The following is a 21,214-nucleotide window of genomic DNA, read 5'->3' as shown; positions in this document are numbered from 1 at the left end:
GCAAAAACAATGACTGCATGAGGATTATATCAGGGTAGAATGAAAATATATGGATTGCCAGTTTTCAAGACTTGAATAAAAAGATACATACTAAATAACATTAGAGAAACACAGGACAATGAAAGGTATAGAGATGACATATTAAGAATGCCCCCTTTTCTTAATATCAGGATGTGTGTTATCTCGATAACGTAAAAGGGAACAAAGTTTTAAATGGAGAAGGAAGTAAAAGGAGAAAAGGTTTTTGATGCTCCTTTTCATTCATTCACATATATCTGAAATACAGATGGATATTGGGAATAGATTCATATCCCTATATTAGAATAAAAACCAACCAATAGATAAGCTTTGACACATTCAGATAGAAGGCAATTACTAACCAACAGATACTGGGGGCAAAAAAAAATAATCCTACCATTGGTGATTCTGAAGTCAGCTGCTGCAACATTTCTAAAACTGTCCACTGAACAATATCTACTACAACATACTGTAGCAAGAGAGAACACCGGTCTGATAAAAAAAAAAAAAAATGCTATTTTATCATAACATTCCTGTTGTGCCCATCAAGAACTAAGCTGTCTAAAACTGACAGCAGTGTACAGTAGAGATAACCAAGACACTTTCAAATTAGCAATTCAGGTATCAGCCCAACTCAATACAGCAGTCTGGAGCCCTCCTTCTTGCCTGACTAGTAACTGTCGTGTAGACATATGAAAAGTTGACCTAGGTTTGGGCCTGACAGTGCCAAATGGCATGAGATTTGGACAACATCCAAAACTGATCTAAAAGAAAGGCCCTTTTACAGTTTTGCATCTTACTCAGATGAAAAGTATGTAGTTGTGTTCAGTTCTGGAACAAAAACCACTTTTCCTACAAGCATTCTCCTGAAATTCAAACATGTAGAGACCTCATTTAAAATTTTACCTGTAATTAACATCACCTCTGTTTAACTGTGCATGTTTCACCTATGTGACTATTTATCAGTCGATATTAATATAAAATTAACAACTTCTATGCCTTCTAATGAAAAGGAAAGGAAGTACAAAAATTATGAAGTCTGATGTGGAGCAAGCTAAGTACTGGGAAGCAACCGAGTAAACCTCACATGAAGGATTATCCTTATTTTCTCAAGGATTTAATTCCAGCAAGGAATTGAACTAATGACTTCCCCTTCCTTACCACCTCCTACTGCCAACAGTCAGATAAAATAAACATAGTCATATAGATTTTTATCAAGATCTCTTGAGAGAGAAAGAAGTCATTTCTGGACTAGAGGCCAAGCATAAGAATTTTAAGCCCAAAGGTCAATTTTCTAAGAGAATTGTTAAGTACTTGTAGATAGCTTACAACAGAGGCAAGATCCAAGCTGTGGCTATTATAGCAACATAGAAATACAGTTGCTATAAATTCAGAGACCATTTACTTACAGAAAGAAAGTAAAGAAAAAGGTAAAGATTACAGAAAGTCTCTTTCAAAGACAGAAACAAATACGCACCTCTTTGAAAAAAACGAGTGATATCTACAACTTTAGACACCAAAACCTTTCATAATGTGTGTGGGTTTGTATTTCTCTCAAGTAGCAATGTTTGAAAAGAGAGAATCCAAAATTTAGACCCTTTCTCAAATTTAAAATTTATAGTCTCTGCCTTTATGTAGAAGGTCAAATCCCTAACAAGGGTAAGTCAGTCCAGCAGCATGGAGTCCAAGTCTCTTAACCAAATAGCACCAGTTGAGGATCTAGCCCATAGTCACAGAACCTGACCCTTCCTTCAGTTACACTGGATAAAATAAATCATCTTCAGTTAAGGTGACAGGATACAAATTCAGACTGTTTCCAGAGTAATGCATGGTTAAATTGTGTTTTCGATAGCCTCAGAACCATCATGCCATTTTTACAACAGCATAAGCAAAGCACTAATTTGCCTGTGGAGAGAGGCAGACTCTGGGCTTCTTCACGATCTCACATATCCCACTTTTATAGCCTGTCATTACACTAAATACCCTTCTGTTTTTCATAATGGTGAGTGAGCTTACAGTCAATCACGCTCCACAGTGCTGAGCTTCCAAAGCAGCATGGACCAAGATCTTTCCATTCCCTTTGAAATCCAAGTCTGGATTGCTCCAGCTTGTTTGTCAATAGAGCAGTTTTTTCAAATGCTACAGTTCGATTTTACAATGCTGCTGGCAGGGCTGGGAATCAAGCTAAATCCGGATGCATCCAGCAGGGAAAGTTGCCACAGGGGAAGAGTGAAAAATCAAAGGGTGAGCAGTAAGATGATCCTATACCACTGACTTGCTGAATGCCAAAGAATAAAGGTTTAATATAGCATCAGAGGAATAAGAAAATCAAAAAACTTACTTCCAATACTGTCAATAGTTGTTACTATGAGAGTCAGAGATGGGTTTTTTGGGAAACAAAAAACTGGAAGAAAAAAATGCTGCTCCATATGTATTGCTTCTTAGTCACCCACTTACATTTCAATTACTAAACACTTCTTCTCAGCAGTATATGTCATTTTAAATAAGCATCACAGTTGACAATAAGAGAATGTATCAGGGGTTTTTTTTTGGTACAGCTTATAATCCAATCGTATTTGACTAATATTTCTATCTGTACCTTTTAATGCTTATGGTCTGATCTTTGCTGAGGTGGTTTACTCTACATGTAATTCAGGAGCAGCAGCTACAAAATATTCTCACTTATAACAGCTTTCTGGTAGCACACATTTGCTGACTTCAGTATGGTGACTCTTATATGGACATACGGAAGACAGTAAGGTCCATAGTAGGACATTATGCCACTCTGCTGTGTCAAACTGCTGTAAATCCAAAGAAATGTCAATGAAGCACTGGAGTTGCAACAGGAAAAAAAAAATAGTAGCAAGAACAAAAATCTGATGCATCATTATGTGAGAATTTTCATGTAAAACACAATCTCTGAACAAAATACAAATGGTACATATCTGATGACCAGGGAGAAGTTTAGACTCTCATGTAAAACAGCCTGTTATAACCAGGGGAAACCAAAACCTCCACGATGGCAAAGTGTCAGTTTAAAACTGATATTTAACTACTATTTTGCATACAAACTGGCTCACATTATACAACTTCCAAAATGTGGTAAAATAGCACATCTATGCAACTTCACAGCAGGACAACCATTAGGATGGCAAAAATGTCAAAAGTCACATTACCAAACATATCCAAGGAACAAAAACAGATCCAGTAAGAGGGCAAATAAATTTTAAACACTTTCTTTTCAAATCTCAGTACTCTGCAGGTCAGGGAATAACAGAAAATCAAAGAAAAAGCATATCTGAGGCTACTGACACTATAATCGTAGCTGCTTCTCTGTTAAGGTTAGGGAATAAAGTCTTGGAGATTTAATTCCTCCTAGGATACACCTACAGCTACACTGGGATCAAACCAAAAGCCTTATCGAGTTCAACACCCTGCCTCCAGCAGTAGCCATAAACCACCTGAATTCATTTTTAGGCTGGAAACAAACATAATTTGAGATTTTCACTAGAAGTATTTAGAATAATCAAGACAGGAGGGGAGGCACTTCACTTTTATACTTGAAATATGACTCACTTTCACCTCATCCCCAGTCTAGTAACTCAATTTTTAAAATTTTTTTAAAGCTTTGAACTGCCATAGGCTTGTGGCAAAACACAGCAAATTCAGGTTTTTTTTAAAAAAGTGAATTCCCTTATCCTGGCTTTTGCATTGTTATCATTTTTATGGATTTAGTTTAAAAGTTTGTAACCCTCTCCACTGAATGGCAGAAAGTTGTTTTGCTTAGGCCTCTCTGCCAATTTGACAAGTACATTTAGGAAAAAGGATACAAAGGGCCCAAAGTCTTTCTTTTTTTCTTTTTTTTTTTTTAAGCTGTGACTGAGCAGGCAATAATTCATTTTTATTCCGCCTCCAAAAAATGACCAGCAACCTACTGCAGCACGTGTTACAATGTTGTGTGTTTTAAATGACAAAATAAGCAAAAATGACTAATAAGCAAAAATAAAATCATGCTTTGGAGGCTGTGGGTTACTGAAGAACTAGTGATGCTTCGACCTCTACTATGATTCTCCATTTTTTTATGTTTAAAAAAATAGCTCTAAGGTGACAAAAGCTCTGAATCTTTAACATTTAAAGATGCCAAACCCACCCTTTGTTCATCTTATTTTTATGCCAACGTATCTCCACTCAGTTCCGTGGATTTACTCCCAAATGTATTTCTTCACAATTTAGAGAAGGAAAATCTCAAGTAAGCTTTCACTGTCAAGATCAGTGACAGGATAGCTGGGTAGAAGGATGGGGAATTTTCTTCCTCCTAGCTTTCCCCTTTCATTTTATGCCCTTTTCACCCTATGTTAACTGCAAGAATTAAAAGTCAGAAGTTGACACTATTCCTTTAATATATAAACTATGTGCACAGAGAGTTCTTTGCAAGGATCAGACTCTAACCCCAAAACATGCGAGTGACACATGTACTAGGCTGGACAGCCTTCATAATTGAGGCAAACCTGGCAAAAAGAGTCAAGACTTACACCCCCAAAAGTATCATGGCTGAAGCAAAACTTTCGCATCATATGTCTTCACTGGCATAAACGTCTCTTGATAATTGTTAGCAATTATATCACAAGTGGCCTAAAGCATTATCCAGCAAGGCCACAAATTTGTATTATCCGCTGTCCACAGTATGAAGTCCAACCAAATACTGAGAAGGGCTCACATTCTGCAACCACTATCTATCTTTTAAAGTAATAGAATTTACTCTGTAACTTAATGCTTTCTATTTAACAATCCCATTAGCCTTATTTAAAACAAACAAACAAATAAAAAACAAAACAATAAAAACCACACACACAAACCTAGTCAGTAACTTCTGTTTCACTTTACAGACACACAGTATGTTTCAAATATCACAGCCAAAAATCAGTCCATTTTAAAACAACTAATTTTAACTGGAATTATTTTGCCCTAAAACCTGAAATTGCAGAAATTATGTCTGTGCAGCTTCAGTTACGTAAAAGCTTGCTTTAAAAAAAAAAACAAAAACAACTTCAGGCTTCAATGATAACAAAACCGTATGTCTTCTTGCAAAGACAGAGTATTTATGTAGTAACATAGTTGCAGATACAGCATGATTTTGACATTTACTGTAGTACTGGAAAGGGAACAAGTCAAATGCATCCCTGGCACAGCTTCAATAATTTCAAAAACACATTTGCACATAACTCTGGCTTACCATCTCAAAAATAGTATGGAGTAATATTTTATTTTTCCTACTTTCTGAACTCCCATTTTTACCTCCCAGTACATAACTTAATACTTCAAAATAGGTCTTAAGTGGGACTCAAGTGATAGCTAAATCTCATACTAGCAAAAGGTTAAATTTCACTCCTAGGGCGCTCTTGAGAAGATTCTCCTTCCCCATTAGTCAAAATATTTTTCCCAGGCAGTAGCTTGCAATATAACCATCATTAATGCCCATATACCAGAGTAGTAAGGTCATCCTTTTAAAAAATTCTTTGATATTTCAATTTTCAAGTTCATCAGCAGCCTCCTCAGAAATGCCTACATTCCTAACAATTCAGCCAGTCTTCAGAATAACCCATTAGCCTTACCACCCACTTCACACCGACCTATACCCTTTCCAGAAGCTGAAACTTACTGAAATAATGTTTGGTAAATATCATTTCGCCAAATAAGACCATCAGTATTATCAACTGGGTGCATTTATTAACCTTGCTTTGCCTTTTACATTCCACTTCCAAATTTAGGTGGGGGTGGTGATGAGATGAGGATTGAAAAGGAGAAGAGAGGCTATATAGGACTATGTGGCAGCTTAATTGGAGGCATTTTTAAAGGCTTCTCTATCAGTCTGTCAGAATTTCCAAACATGACTTAAAAAAAAAAAAAAAAAGGGAAGAAAAAAAACCCCACACCACCAGAGGGCTGCTGTCTGCAGAAAAAGGAAACTGCTGCATTTTAACACTGCAGTATAATTCTACCAGCTCCACAGAAGCATAAATAAAAGTGACCAAGTTATAAATCTTTTTTAAGTAGAACACACAGCATCATACAAACATAGTTTTACTCAGTGACATTTTGTTTGAGAGATAAGGGACAAATGTCCCTAAGGAAAGAAGCAACAAAAGTCAGCACAGCCACAAATTGTCAAAATGGGAACATCAAAGCAATTTTTCTATTTTATTAGATAGTTAAAATAACTTTAGTCTTAAATTGCAGCCACAGAGATTTCAGCACTTATGTATCAATGTTACAATAATCAAGAGAAGCAGCTATGGAAGACAAATACAGTATGAAGTTATCATCACCTGCACAGACCAGGCTATATGGTCCGGTCTATCCTCAGGAGATGAAAATCCACAGATGTATATTAAATAAAATGAAGCTAGCAAAAATGAACACTAGCTAAATAAATAAATAAATAAATCACTAGGCCTAAATAGTAGGGTTATCCCAGGCCTTTCCATGCTGCTTTTTATTTACGAAAAAGTTACCAACACTAGCTGGCTAATCCCGTCAGTTCCAAAGGGGAAGCCAACCATTATTTTAGTTTTACAGAAGGGCATCAGTCATTCAGTTTTACGGAAAAAAAAAAACCAAAGATAAATTAACTTGCCAAAGGCTCCACCCTAACTCCATGGCTGAGCCTGTTAGGGCCAGTGAAGACTACATAGTTACTGGTTTTGAATAATCTGCCTTATAACTGCACAATGACATGAACAGAGTCTGTTTTGTAGATGTCTCTACTACTACTTCCCTCAAGAAATGACCTGACCAGGACCCTGTAGCGTTTTAGAGACCACAAGAGTACAAACACGGACCCAATCCTTTGAGAAGTTGAGTACCTTTAATCCAAGAGGCCTTGAGAGTACAGAATAATCTTTCACACCAGAATTAGAACTCTACAGGATCAAGCACAAGGTTGGGGTTTTGCATACACAAAAAAACCCATCCCTGAAATGAAGTCATACATACACAAAGTATACAGTGTATTATGTATATAAATGCTCAGCTTATCCACATCTGACATACCACATTGAATTGTAGCTGATGCAGGATTTATCAAGAGAGTGCAACAAAGACACAACTGGTACAAGTAAATAATTGGGTAAAGATGTGGAAGACTGGACTTCTACACAGGGCAAGGTTCTTAGGTGCTCTGGTACAATTCTCCAATCCTCACATAGCCTGCACTGCCCTATTTTCACTGCTGCTTGTGCCAGGAGATAATAGTGTTAACCACCTGACTGCAAGGTAGACATACCCTTTGATCAGGATCCCTTGCCTTGCCATGTTTTCAATTCCCACCATTTCAATGAGGGGAAAAAGGCCTACGACACATGGGTTTCTCCCCTCTGGTAGACTCTTCAGAAATCTCCAGTAGAGAAATAGACACTTGAACAGTAAATATGATGTTAAGTTTACTATTCTAATCAATCTTTTTTATGAATTCTTGAGAATTCAGACCACCTGGTTCTGTAGAGCCACAGGTGCCAAAACACTGACAAAAAATAAGCACTGGTGGACCTAAAGAGGCTCTCGGCCATAACTCATCTGATTCAATGATGATAAGAGTAATGGTGATGACAGCATTATGATGCAGATATAGAAACCATGCCTATTTTTGCAGCATTCCCTCTGAGCAGAAAGAGCCACCTGGTAACAAGGTGGCAACTGTCCCAACCATGCTAGTAGTCTGGCTGTTGCTTTCCCTAGCAAAAATGCAGTAATGATAAAGGTAAGGACATTTTCTACATCCTAAAGCTTACTGCAAACTGGTGGGGTGATTTCAGTATATGTATGTGTGGAATACTAAAGAAGAATTACTACTAAGGTATTAAAGTGTTTGTGTGCCTTAATTTGTCTGTTAGCTGAGCAGACTTCTGCTTTAAGGATGAAAGATAGTAATTTGTAAAATGCTGGGCCTGTATTTTCAGTTTGAATTTAATCTGCTTGCAGTATTATTCCACTTTGTGCTCTAATTTGCTTGAATATTCACCGCAGAGGAGATGTATTCCTAGGCTGCTCTTAACTAGAACACTGCCAGAGGTCTGCCTCTGCTGCCATCAACAAGGAGCTTGCTCATGGGTCAAACTCCCCTCTCAGATAAACTTGAGCAAGGCCTTGAAGTCACTAGGACTGCATAGATGTAACTGAGTGGGGAATTTGACAAAGTAATGTCTTCAGCGCAATCAGGAAACAACCAGAAGCAAAAGAGATGTGATTTCACAAATATGACCAATGAAATAAACCACAGACCCAGAAGAAAAACAGCACGGGACAAAACCCAGAAACACCAGGACAGATCTTTCTCTGTTGTCGATGACTACTGATTTTAATCAAGCTTTACTGGTTTATAGGAGTGGGAAGTTTGGAAAAAAGTGTAAATTTTACTAGTTTGAACAGCAAACGAAAAACTGTTTAAGGCTGGTGCTTGCAAAGTATAAGGAATCTTAAAAGCTGTGCCACTCATAGCCATGTCTTTTCAACAAAACAAATGCCCTCGTTTAATAGGGCTATAGCACTTGTGTCATTGCCAAGTTCTAATATAATACTTGGCTTTGTCTTTGGTGACGATTTTTGTACAGACAGGCATTGCAAACACACAAACAGCTCTCAGTCTTCCTCTCAGCTTTCTGCAGGAAAGGACTACTTCAAATACTGCCACTGTACTGAAATGGATACATAGAGGAAATACAGAGAGGGCTCCCTTCTTCCCACACTCCCCAATCACTGAGTTAAGCTTGCAAACAGAAAGGACCAAGTTCTAGCCTCCATCCTCCCTGCTTTGCACTGCTCCAGCAGCAGAAAGTAGGCAGGAATCCAGCCTACCAAGCTGACTGGGGATTCCCCGAGCATTAAGGAATCACAATGTGGTTTACCACCACTTTTTCCTCTTAACTTTGGTGCAAGAGTCTTAACTAAATTGAGGGCAATATCTGAAGAGTAGCTGTATTCCAGCAATCCCAATCTGCCATAGCAACATCTCATGGCCTTCAAAACCAAATGCAGATTAGAGAAGCTGTGCTGTTTAGGACAGCTTTGCTTTAGCCTCATTTCTTAAGGAAACAAAATTTAAATGTTCAGGCAGCCTGTCTGCAATTCCCCCATAACACGAGAGTAAATTAGCAAGTTTCAACCAAGTTTGAAAGAGCAAGGGAAGTCTCTAAGATTCGACAAATTTCATGGAAAGTGCTGAATGTTGCGGGGGGGTAAGATTCAAACAATTGCTCCCACAATGGAAAGAGTAATTGTGATTTAATCTTTAATGTATTCCAAAAGAAAGAAAAAAAGATGGACAGGCAGCAGAGACAGCTCCAAATGAGCCACAAACAGTCTTCACCTAGCCCAAGAGACAAGGGACAGAGAGAGAAAGGAAGAGGAGGAGGAAAATATGGGGTATAAAACTGGACAAAACAGAGCTCCTTAGTTTCACAGTTAACTGAAAAAGTTATGGTTTGGTTGCACAGGATAACACAAAATAGCAGAAGAGTTGAAGTTGGAAGTCATCTCTGGAGATCATCTAGTCCAACACCCTTGGTCAAAGCAGAGTCAACTAGAGCAGGCTGCTCAAGGCTGTGTCTAGTCTGGTTTTGAATGTATGCAAGGATGGAGACTTCCAAACATCTCTAGGCAACCTGTGTCAGGTTCAACCCACCCTCACAGTGGAGAAGCTTCTTCTTATATTTAAATGGAACATACTATACACACACCAAGGCCCAAGTAAGATTAGTGCCTTAGCATGAAAGGGATTATATGCAGATTATGTAACACAAATTATCTTTCCTCTTAGTTCACAACCTAGGCAAGACACATGAAATGTGGAAGAAAAAAAACATATTTAACAGAAAATAATTCTCCAAGGACACACAGTGCATCAGGGTTAATTGCCCAAAGACAATGCATCTGTATAAGAAGTGGGAGTAAACCACAGAAGTACCTTATTTTTCAGTCTACCATGACCATACAGTTTAAAAAAAAAAAAAAATCTTTAACAATAACAAATGCTTATTTAGAGATAGGTTATTTTCTTGCTTAGAGTATTTCTACCAGCTCTTCTAGCAGTAACCATTAACCTATTTAAACAGGGCTGAAATGATAAAGGGGCTCAGTCTTGGAACTGTAACATCCCCCAAAGTTTTCTCAGAACACCATCCTAAAGTCTTCATTAATTTGCTATAGGAGATTGCAGCTGTAGAAAGAACCAAATACCTGTCTAGCATACTCTAGATTACAATGCCAATCCTTGAACCAGTTTCCAGTTTGAAGAGCCAAGGTAACTTTTAAGTTTAAACCAACTAAACAAACAAAAAAACCAAACACAAAAAAACCAAACACAAAAAAACACAAAACCCCCCCCAAACCCGAAAAAAAACAAAAAAAAAACCCCAAAAAACAAAACAAAACCCCAAAAACAAAAAAAAAACAAACAAAAAAATCAACCCCCCCAAAAAAACAAAAACCAAAAAACCCCCCCAAAACCCCCCAAAACCCCCAAAAAACCACAAAAAAAAACCCAAAAAACACACAAAAAAACCAAAAAACCCACAAAAAACCACAAAAAAACCCACAAAAAACACACAAAAAAGGCCCAAAAACCAAAAGAACAAAAAAACCAAACAATAAAACAAAAAAACACCCCCCAAACCCCCCAAAACAACAAAAAAAGAACTAAAAACCAAAAAAAAAACCTAAAAAAACAACAAAAAAAGACCCCACCAAACCAAAAAACAGATGACCAGAACTTCAAAAGTAAAACCACAGACCAATCCCGTACCTGCTGACAGCAGGTCATCTCAATGCGACAGCCAAGCCACCCATCATTTACAACCTGAAAATACAACGAGAGCTTTGGTCTAGAATACTGGGAGAGATGAAGAGATTCCAATAAGGTAAAAAACTAGGACTCAAATCCATTACTTAATCTTAGGGATAGGTCACAGTTATTAAAAGGAATTCACACAGTCATTGAATGAAACTTACCCAGGGCAAATGGCTGGCATGATGAGTAACCCAACCCTCAGCTGGCAAACAGTCAGCAAAAGACATGAGAAATTTTTAAACATCCCACACAGTGCATTTCATACCACAAGGATTTGTAATGTTAAGTCTTCTTTTCCTACTTAAACTTATGTTTTAATTCAAATGCAATAAAACAGTAGTCTTAGCAAAGTCTTGTGCTAGCTTAGCTCAGACTTTATCAGAGCAGGACATTGCTTTTAAAAATAAAATTTAAAAAAAGGAAATCGTACATCAACAGCTCATGTTTAGCTGCAAATATGTTATTGCTGGTCCCTCTTCCTCATAAATTATATTACCATAGGGTGGATGAGCCAACATTATGAACCTGGGCTACAGTGTACCTCATCCTGGACCAAAGCAACAGAACAATCACTTTTCCAAGAAAAGCATCTGTGTAGAAATCTAGTGTGTACACTGCTACCACACATAAAGTAATTAAGAAAAAGAGTGAAAGAAGATAAAGAGCCAAGCAATTCCATCAGCATTCCCTGGTGGGTCACTATGAAGACCTGGTACATTCTCATCTGCAGCTGAAGGACTGCTGTTCAACCTTTGGCAGACTGAAACTTAATCATTCTAAGAGTAGGCTTTAGACAGACAGTAGGAAATTAACACATTTTTGGTCCAGACCAGTTTGCTTCTCCCAGAAACCAGCTCCTCCATTATTTTTGTTCCAGTCAATAGTGCTTTTAATAGCTAAATGACAAGGGCAGTGTGCTTATGGCACGTTAAGGATGAACACACAAAGGAATGACACTGCAAAAGCAGAGCTTGTAATGTAGACATTATTAAAAAAATATACATTATCATACTGATCCCCCCCCCCATTAAGCATACACTGCAACAGATAATAAATCAAAATTGCAAGAGCCTCAGGATATAAAAAGTGTATGTTGTTTTGTAAGTAGAAGCAGGCAGTCAGAAAAGCACTTACTAAATGGATGTCTGAAAACAGTTTTCCATCATTTTGATTTTTTTAAAATTTTGTTAAAGTTAAGCACTTCACTGGAAATATTATCACGCCTATAATTCCCACATAGTGCTGGAATGCTAAAACAAAAAAGAGATAGTACTGGCACACCTTAAGCCACTTGATGCTGATTTCTCTCCTCAATTCCCCCCTGCACCCTCCATTAACCCATTTACTGTCAGTTGATGTTGCAAATCTTGGTGCAAAGCTTTTACCAACCTTAATTTCCTTTTGCCAGTAACTGGCAAGTTATCTACTTTTTTCCAAACTCCTTAATTATCACATTACTGATTATCAATGGATGGATGTTAGATAAGAAACTGAAGAACAGCCTGTTATCAATGGTAAGCTACACAAGGAATGGTCCCTTCCAGTCTAACCTCACCCCTTCCACCACACCAAATTAAAAAAGTTTATTTGAACAAGAAATTAAAAAAAATATTTCTTTTCCTCTTAAGTATGCAATAATCTTTATACAAGAAAGCCAGAGTAGGAACAACAGAAGTCTGAAAGGCAGAAACTGCCTGGCACAGTCATGGGGTGCAAAACAGTAAGCTCAGCCATTAGAACTTTGTGGAAGAGTTATTTAGGGCAGCTTTAGGGCTACTTTAATTTATGTCAGTTGACAATGATCTCTGTGGCCTTCAGGAAATAATAAAATAATTTCCTCAAAATAAAAATGAGCGAGCTGACAACTCAAGATAAGTATTTTATTCTACCCATTCCAGCACTGAGTAACTACCCATCAGCTATCTGCACCAGCCTGAAGGTTACCCTGCACTACTATGAAGGCAACAGTACCATTTGCAAGAAAACATACCTGGATTTGTTTAAATATGAGCACCATCATTTACCTTCTTTGTTCATATTGCTCTTTATCCTCAGTCTCATGACACACTTCATTTATTATCCTTTAAAAATGGTATCCCAAGGTCATTGCAAAAGAAACAGTATATTCCTGTTTATACAGTCCACAGGACAACGGCGATCTCATAAGCATCTCTGCCACAAACAACGCATTCAAGAAAAAAATGCTTGCAGCTACATCAGTAGCAAGTAATACACTTTTATGAAAGGAACCAATACAATTTCCTCTGTTCCACCTAAATTTCCAATTTTCAAAAGCTATGAAGCAATGAAAAAAATCTTCTGGGTAGATTTTTTTCCATGGTTTTAACCACAATTTTATCAGTAATGTTTCTAGTCTGTAAACAGATTTAAAGGAATTAATAAAAATGTTATACCCCTATTCAAAAGTAAATGTAGAATAAGTCAAATGGAACTGGATGAACACTATTAATATGCTCTAAAAGTAGGCATTTGAAATTAAGTAAGTTTAGTTTGGTCACGTTTGTGTGCCTTTTAAAAAAAACCTTTCTGGAAAACCTCTCATCTTCCAGGCAAGGGTGCTTATGCGAATCATACCCAAACTGCCCAGGAAAACTAAATTTTCAGTTTGCACTTGCAAACATTTATGTTGGAAGCGCTCACACAACTATACAAATAGAACGTAATACTCTTATGCAACACATCCAACAGACTACATTCAAGAGTACAGTTCAGATCTTTGAATATTGTTTAAGTGCAACCAATTCATAAGTGAGGTAAAAACAGTTGGGGAAAGGAGATAAAAATAGTTGTTTGCCAGAAAATCTGAAACAAATAAGGGCTTAAAGAAAATCACTCTGCACTTACAGACACTGCAGATGAAGACAGTTCAAGTTCATTAGAACACTATTTACAACAAATTATTCATGTTACTCTACAGATCAGCCTGGATGTCTTGTAGTGAAACAGTACTGTTTATGCATGAACTGAAAATGGAACAATCTCCTCATATTCCATAAGCAGAACGAACGGCATTATTGACTAGGATTGCTAAACATCTTGGGTTTGTTTAAAACAAAACCAGAAGATATCTTTGGGATATTTCTTAATAGAACAATCCATGACAAACAAAAAAATTCCACCCTTACCTATTTATCATGGGCTTGATGATCTTTCTACCGAAGTCAACTCAACTTAAAACACTGACTGACTTCACAGGGCAATTTACAGTATCTCAGCATTTGAAGAGGAACACTCCTTGAGCATTCATTTATGTCTCTGCCTTTACTCTACCTTCATGGAAATCTATATCCAGGCTTCCACCTCTTCTTATTTTGACTGTTCTCCTATGTGCATAATACATTCCTCATGCAATGTCTCTTACTTCAGAGGGCATTACTTCCAAATTTCTCTTTTCCTTTCAAATTTCTTCTGAAAGCTGGAATTCTTTGACCACCTACATTTGTTCTATATTACCTACCTACTAATTTTGAGGTGGACATTGACATTTATTATCACCATTGCAATTACTGTTTAACTCTCTAAAGTATACAATATTAAAGACTTCCCAAAATATAATGTATGGAGTAAATTTATAGTATACTGAAAAATATTGTATGTTGGAGAATCCAAAACATACACTGGTTGTTCCACTCAATTTACAAAAGGAATTGTAAGAACCCACTTAAAATGCTACATTTGCTCTTTTCATGGAATCACAGGTATTCCAGAGATCAGAAAGAATTCCTCTCAAGAGGTAAATTCTATTGAGAAGCTTTTTTCATTTCTCCAACCTCTCTCATCATTCTAATGCAGTCCTTCCCACTGTAGCAGCACAAAATGACATTACAGCAGTGATGGAAAGTGTAAGAGTGCTTGAGCAGTGCAAGAACTCTATTTGTGAAATCACTGCTTCCGTAGCTCCTGCTGATGTCTGAAACATAGGTATATATAGTCATATAGTCCTACCCATTTGACAGTACCCGAATTTTAACAAATCTTGGGTGAGAAAGCTTATTGTGCTTTACAAAGAAAAACAATCATTCAGAGCCTGCTCCTGTTTGAACAAGTTCATAATAATTTTGCTACTGATATTGGGGTAGAAGACTAAAGGCATGCCTTTACAAAGTTTGCAGAAGGATGGAAGCTAAAAATCATTTTCACTGCAGTTGGCAAACAGGATTTTGCTTTAAAAAAAAAAAGAAAAAAGTGAAAGTCATAAAACGGATATCTGAACTTTGCAGTTCAGACACGCAGCATGGTAATACTAGTTTACTTCAGTCAGTAATGCAGGCAAACAGTACTTCTGAACAATCGGATCAAAGGTATGTAAAGTTAAGAAAGCCCAAATCTCTCAAAACTCATATCCAGTACTTAAAAATCCATTAAGTCTCAGTCCCTATGACATAACCTTCCTTGGTAAAATTTCATTCTTAAGAACTCTGTTGCCCACAGTATTGCTTGCAGTAGTTTATTTCTATGATTACTAATAAACTGTTTAAGTCTTCACAGACTATCATGACAAAGGGTATGGATTCACTGTTTTGAAAGAAACTTTTTAAGGGAAGTAAAATATATATATGAAAACATTAACAGAATATATACTGGTTTGTTGTTTGTTTGTTTAAAAAGGCCATGGGGGGAACTACAATGATATATTCACCTAAACAGCTAAACGGAATAAAGCTGTACTCTTTAGATTCTTTAGATATTTAGAAAAAATAGCAGTATGAATGAAAAAAGATATATTTTGTTTAGCCTCCTTACCAAAGGAAACCAGGCTTCTGAGATCACATTGTCTACCAAACACTCCTCAAATAGATCTGAAGCTTGCAATTTCAACCAAATTTGACAGAGGAAAATAAAAAAATTAACAAATTTCAGTTTCTGCTGATGTCATGGAAACAGGTGGTTAAGGCTGTAAAGAAACATCCTGTTTAAGCTCTCACTGAATAAAAGGCTATTAAATACACCAAGACCCAAATTTAATGATTTCTGTTCTTACATAACCCAACATCATACTGCTGAACACCTCACTGATGGCTCATACGTAACTAACATGCTGTACATCAAAATAGCTGTAAGTTGTATGGTACACAATGCAGAAAAGGGACCCCCTACACTTTTTGCAAAGGTTGAAGTGTGTGAGTTTCAAGCAGGATTCTTTGTATTGAATGTCTGCAGAACTGGGCTTAAAACAGAATGAAAGGAACAAGACAAAATGGATCAGCAACATTAAATTTTTCATCAAATTTATCTCAAAGTAAATGGGTGACTCCCACTTAGAGACGATGTCTTATTGCTTGTAGACAAAGCAGCATTTTGGAAATTTCAACTAGACATTGAATTGGTGCCATAGCAAACAATGGTGCTGAAGCCTATACAGTGACTGTCAAATGAAAACACAAGAAAACCCTCCAAAACACTGAAGCCCTGCACAAGAAATACTTCAGCTCCTCATCTTTGTACTCATTAATAAATACTCACTACAGTCAATCTGAATTACTCTTAAGAATTTCAAGGGTGAAATAAGGGTTAATGAGGCCAAAAGAAACACACGAACAAAGATATTTGTGGAATTAAAAAGAAAAAAACATAAAGCAAAGAATATGCAAGAAGCTGATTTCACACAGAATTAGTGGCAAACGGAGAAAAGCCTCGGTTTGATCTAAAACTAAAACAGTGCTTCATGATCAGGTGTGACTGGGGTTTCTCAAGGCACACTGTTTCCACGTGTGTTACTGTAACATGACACACATCCTTTATTCATTAGTGTTAATTACAAGGAAAACCTCCTATAATTAACTGTAGAACAATGTATCAATGAAACTTGGATAAACCAACCTTTCCCCACACACCCATATATATATAGTAATGATTTTTTACACTGACAATTCTGTAAAATAATTTTTTTGAGTACAATAATTAAGATTATGCTGCTGCTTGTATTCCTGCAAAATCATTCCAACACAGATTCCATGAGCTATTCCTCCAGCTGCAGTGAAGAGGTGCTCTGAATTCAACCTATTACAGCAGCAAACCATCTTACTACAGTACTCAAATTATACATTAAATTTGTATGCTAAATTATTAAAAATAATTTTCCTTCATTCCTCTATCATTCCCATTACCAGCAAAGAGCTAAGCACAGACATTTTTCAGCACTGCCCCATGTAGCCCTTTTCCAGCTTCTCTGACTAAGAGGCCCTAATCCTCTCTTTGTGGCATCAGTCACCCTCAGCAAGCTTGACGCACCAGCACAGAAGGCCACTCAGGACAAATTTTCCATACCCGATTTTGAATTCTAGTCAACACTTTCAACAACAGTTGTTACCCACCAATTTGAACTGAAGGCTTCTCCATGTCAGTTTTGCCCACCCACAGCCAGATGTCACCAGGTTCCACTAATGTCCCACACACAACAACTGGACCTCTTTGCAGGGACCAGCAGGCTGCTGTTGGTAAACACTTCTTTTCAGCTATTAAGGTGGCAGTCAGTGAGAACTTCACAGAGGAAAAGACAGTGAGAGTTCTACTTAACATTAAGCTCTCCCTCCATGGCAGCCTTTCTAAGTCTGCCCTGAACTATGAACCCATGCTCTTTCCCAAAACTCCTTTCTTTTGAGCTCAGTAAAAGCAGGTAAGAGTGATTAATACATTTGTATAATATTAATGTATCTGGGAGCAAAGCTAGACCTGCCTATCTGAAATAACTTTATAGAGTCAAGAATTTTTTATTCAAATAAAAAATGATGGATATGAAGATCACTGGAAAATGGACAGGACTTTGCAACACAACTTACACTTTCTTTCTATTCATTATTACATTTTGCCAGATTTTATTTCTCACTCTTCCCCATCTCCCTGGAAAAAACAAAAAATATTCCAAGCCATTACCTCCTAATCTTCCAAGCTTTAAAGTCAAGCTCTAAGGGAATGATTACAACCCCTACTTTCTTCAGCTGTATGCCACTGCAACCCAAATTCAAAGTTACACACCATGACAACACACTATGGTCAATCAGGCCCTCATACTGCGCTTGTTGTCCTCTCCCTAAAATGCTGCAGGTTGCCTGCTTACCCTCCAAAACAAGCAGGATGAGGACTAGCTACGTACCACACACTGTTCATGCCATTCTGCATGCTCCCAAATGCGATTAGCACAGAAAATGCGAGAAGACCAGAAGGCATATTTCCATATTTAGCTGTGTATGTTTAATACCGAGTTAGATTTCACCTCAGTGCATTATTCCATTAATCAAGGGTGGGTATAGCAAGGAAGACATAGACTGACATCAGCTACTTTTAAGATTTCTCTTCCTCTTCCCCCCACCCCCAGCTTCTATGACACCATGCATTGTGCATTTTATGTGCATTCATGTGTGCAAACAGCAGAGACTTATCTATAAAGATCAGTTATATGGTAAAGCTGCAAAAGGAAACTTTCACCCTTGTCCAGCTGGTTGAATAACTGCAGAGGCCAACAGCAGCAAGACTCTAAATACATCCTCTTCTTCTCCCTCCACCCCCACATCTCTAATCGCTTAGGAGGAAGATAGGAAGATTAGCAGAGAGGAAAAAAATAACCAAAGCTGCAGATAACCCTTTAGGACCACAACGTCAGGCTATGAGACATGGAGCAAAAGGTTAATGCAACTGTATTTTGAGGAATCTCAGACACAATTTTATTTAAAGGGGAGGGAGGGGTGCTGAGAAGGTGAGAGACAGAGAAAAAAGGAAATGGTGATGAAGACAAAAATGAATTTGTCATCTACAGCTGGCTCTTTGATCACCCGAAGTATCCAGGAAAGGATTACCAGCAGAAATAGGGCAGTTTCATTACCAATACGCTGCAATTTTTTTGTAGAGTATTTTCATTATCATCATCAGAACAGATTTTAGCAAGAATACAGCTGCAGAAGTAAGGGCTTATTGAGCTATGCGAAGAATAAAGGTGTGAACCAAAACAGTGACAGAGAGCTACCTTTAGCAGCTGATACACTGAAGAGATTTGAAAAAAAATGAAATATAAATAAAAGTCACTTTCACTAGAAGACAATGTCATCTTCATCCATGTCTCTGAACGGTTGCTATGGGGTTGTGAAGAGGAGGGGAAAGATGGGGGGGAGGGGGGTGTTATAATCAATCATCTCAGAAGAGCATTGCTTCTTACAGAGAAAGATCTGGATTTTGACTGTGTCCCCAAGAAAATTGCGGACTGCAGAGCTGCTGCCACGCAGGGCAGCGAGGAAGCAGGCAGAGCAGAGGCAGCAGCTGGGGATGGAAACGCCTATTAAATCCTTTAGACAACAGATGGGCAAAGCTCGGCTGGGTTATAAAAAAAAAAAAAAAATACACCACAATGCATCATGTTTTATTGTCCCACCATAATGAACAACACTTAACACCCACATGCCCAAAGAAGCCCCCCTATGGCTGATCTTCCCCTTTCCCTAAATTATAATCTCAAGTCTCAATCCACTTTTGGGGGGCTCCCAACCCAATGAATTTGCCACATGCCATTGCTTATTGCACCTGTTACTAAAAAAAAAAAAAATTAAATAAGGAGAACATTTGGGCTTCTTTTTAAGGGTTTTTCTTCCAATTAATGCTCCCCTGCCCTTGAAGTGAATATACTATCCAAGCAAGCAACAGTAAGTCCAGATCTTGAACGCATTTAGGGGATCTAATTATGTCATGTAGGGCAGAAGCACCTGCTCTCTGCTAATTCCCTCCACTTGGTTTCCTCCTTTTAATATTTCTTACCATTGTTCCATTCAGGAAAATCTGCTGGGGGCGAGTTTCATAAACAAGCTTTAAGAAAAATAATTAAATAACCTCCCCTCCCCCCCAAATCCCTCCTACAAAAACACAGCATAACCAGAATTAATTCTGCTACCAATCCTCTATTTTTCTTTTATTTCAGACCCTACCCACAAAAACCACCAGCCCATCCATCCATATTTGCTAAATACCCACAGCAGTCAGTGCCACAGACATACTGTACATATTTCCACCCCCCCAACTGCACCTTAAGGACTACACCCTTTTCAATCATGATGTCATGAAATACTGCTGGTGACTCCCCCACTACCACCACCACCTCCTCCTTGGTACTACAGGCTGTGAACCTTTCATTTCAATATAATTTGATTAAAAAGAAAATGCTCCTAAGTAGGGCAGTGAAGAAATTGATGTGAAAATTCACCACCAGCAGATCACCTATTTTTTCCTCTGCATGCACTCTAGCTGTCATCAGAACAACACCCATTAGCAGGAGTAATGAACATAAAGCATCCTGGGCTTTTTTTTTCCTTTTTTTTTTTTTTAAAGGAAAAAAGAAAAGAAAGATTTAAAATGAAAACTAAATAAATAAAGGCAAAAATCCCCTATGAATATTACCTCCACTAAAACAGCAAATGGGAAAACCTGAACCCTCAAATATCCCATCCCCAACACCTCACTGGCTGCTAGAGCACCTTCCCCCTAGCGCCTATGCTGCTGTAAAAGAACCAACCTGTCTGTCCTTTTCCTAGGGTTTTCTCCAAACGATAGGGTCCAACATATTGTGCATGTTGAGCTCCGCTGCCTTCTTTCCCTGTTGATGTCATTTCTACCTGGATCTGTAATTCTGCAATGTGTATGTGCTGATGAGCTGGAATTTCTCCCTCTGCAGTTCTTTAAATTCCCACTTTGCAGCTGTGCAAGCAAAGCACTCTTTTTCTTTGCTTTAGTCCACTCGGTTGCGGATTTTTCTCTTCTTCCTCTTTCTTTCCTCTGTCTCTCACGTGTGCGTTTTCTCGCTGGGTCTGCCTGGGACGCTGATGGACGAAGGAGTTATTTTAATGTTCAAAGAGGGGGATCTACGATCCAAGCCCAAGGAGCATGATGCTGGTGATCCGAGCTCCGCACGCCTTGTTCTCTCTAGGAGCTGTTCAAGGGAGAGCCAGAGCTAGAGCAGCGGAAGAGCTGGGGCCCGCAGCTGAGACTGACATTAAAAGCAGCCAATCCCCGCATCTCCTATCTCCTTCTCCCCTCCTCCTTCCACTACCTTTTCTTTTCCATCAGCAGCACTTACTGCCTCTGCCTGCTACAGAGCATCATGATCAATGGTAACAGCAAACACCTAAGTTTATCAGTCTATTGATAAGGCACAATTAAATATAGTTTAGCATGTATATTATTTTAAGTCCCAAACACACTTTTTTTTCCCCTTCTGAATTATACTCCACTAATGCAGCTGTACTTCCAGAGTATTAAAAGAAAGGCTGAGATTGTGGCAGGAATTAGGGGGGGGAAAAAATACTTCTGAAAATGAGCTTGAGAAATTTATTGATTCTGTTGGATTCTGGAGCACTT

General features: G+C 38.0%; 1 protein-coding gene across 14 annotated transcripts in view; it reads right to left on the bottom strand.

Moving 5' to 3' along the window:
• Nucleotides 1–20,851, bottom strand: part of BRSK2 (BR serine/threonine kinase 2) — a 323,582-nt gene extending 302,731 nt beyond the window's left edge. For 8 of the 14 annotated variants that reach the window (XM_069803591.1, XM_069803596.1, XM_069803592.1 and 5 more), the window contains exon 1: nucleotides 20,373–20,850. In XM_069803591.1, coding sequence (XP_069659692.1) covers nucleotides 20,373–20,466 — 94 coding nt within the window. In that variant the 5' untranslated portion in view covers nucleotides 20,467–20,850. Of the gene's footprint in view, nucleotides 1–20,372 lie in introns of all 14 variants that reach the window. The other 6 variants (XM_069803589.1, XM_069803593.1, XM_069803595.1 and 3 more) reach the window with 3 other exon arrangements.
• Between the last annotated feature and the right edge of the window lie 363 nt (nucleotides 20,852–21,214).

The sequence above is a fragment of the Haliaeetus albicilla genome, chromosome 16 (assembly GCF_947461875.1).
Source record: "Haliaeetus albicilla chromosome 16, bHalAlb1.1, whole genome shotgun sequence".
NCBI lineage: Eukaryota > Metazoa > Chordata > Aves > Accipitriformes > Accipitridae > Haliaeetus > Haliaeetus albicilla.
Note: the sequence above shows the minus strand (reverse complement) of the source record. Positions and strands in the feature narration are given on the sequence as shown.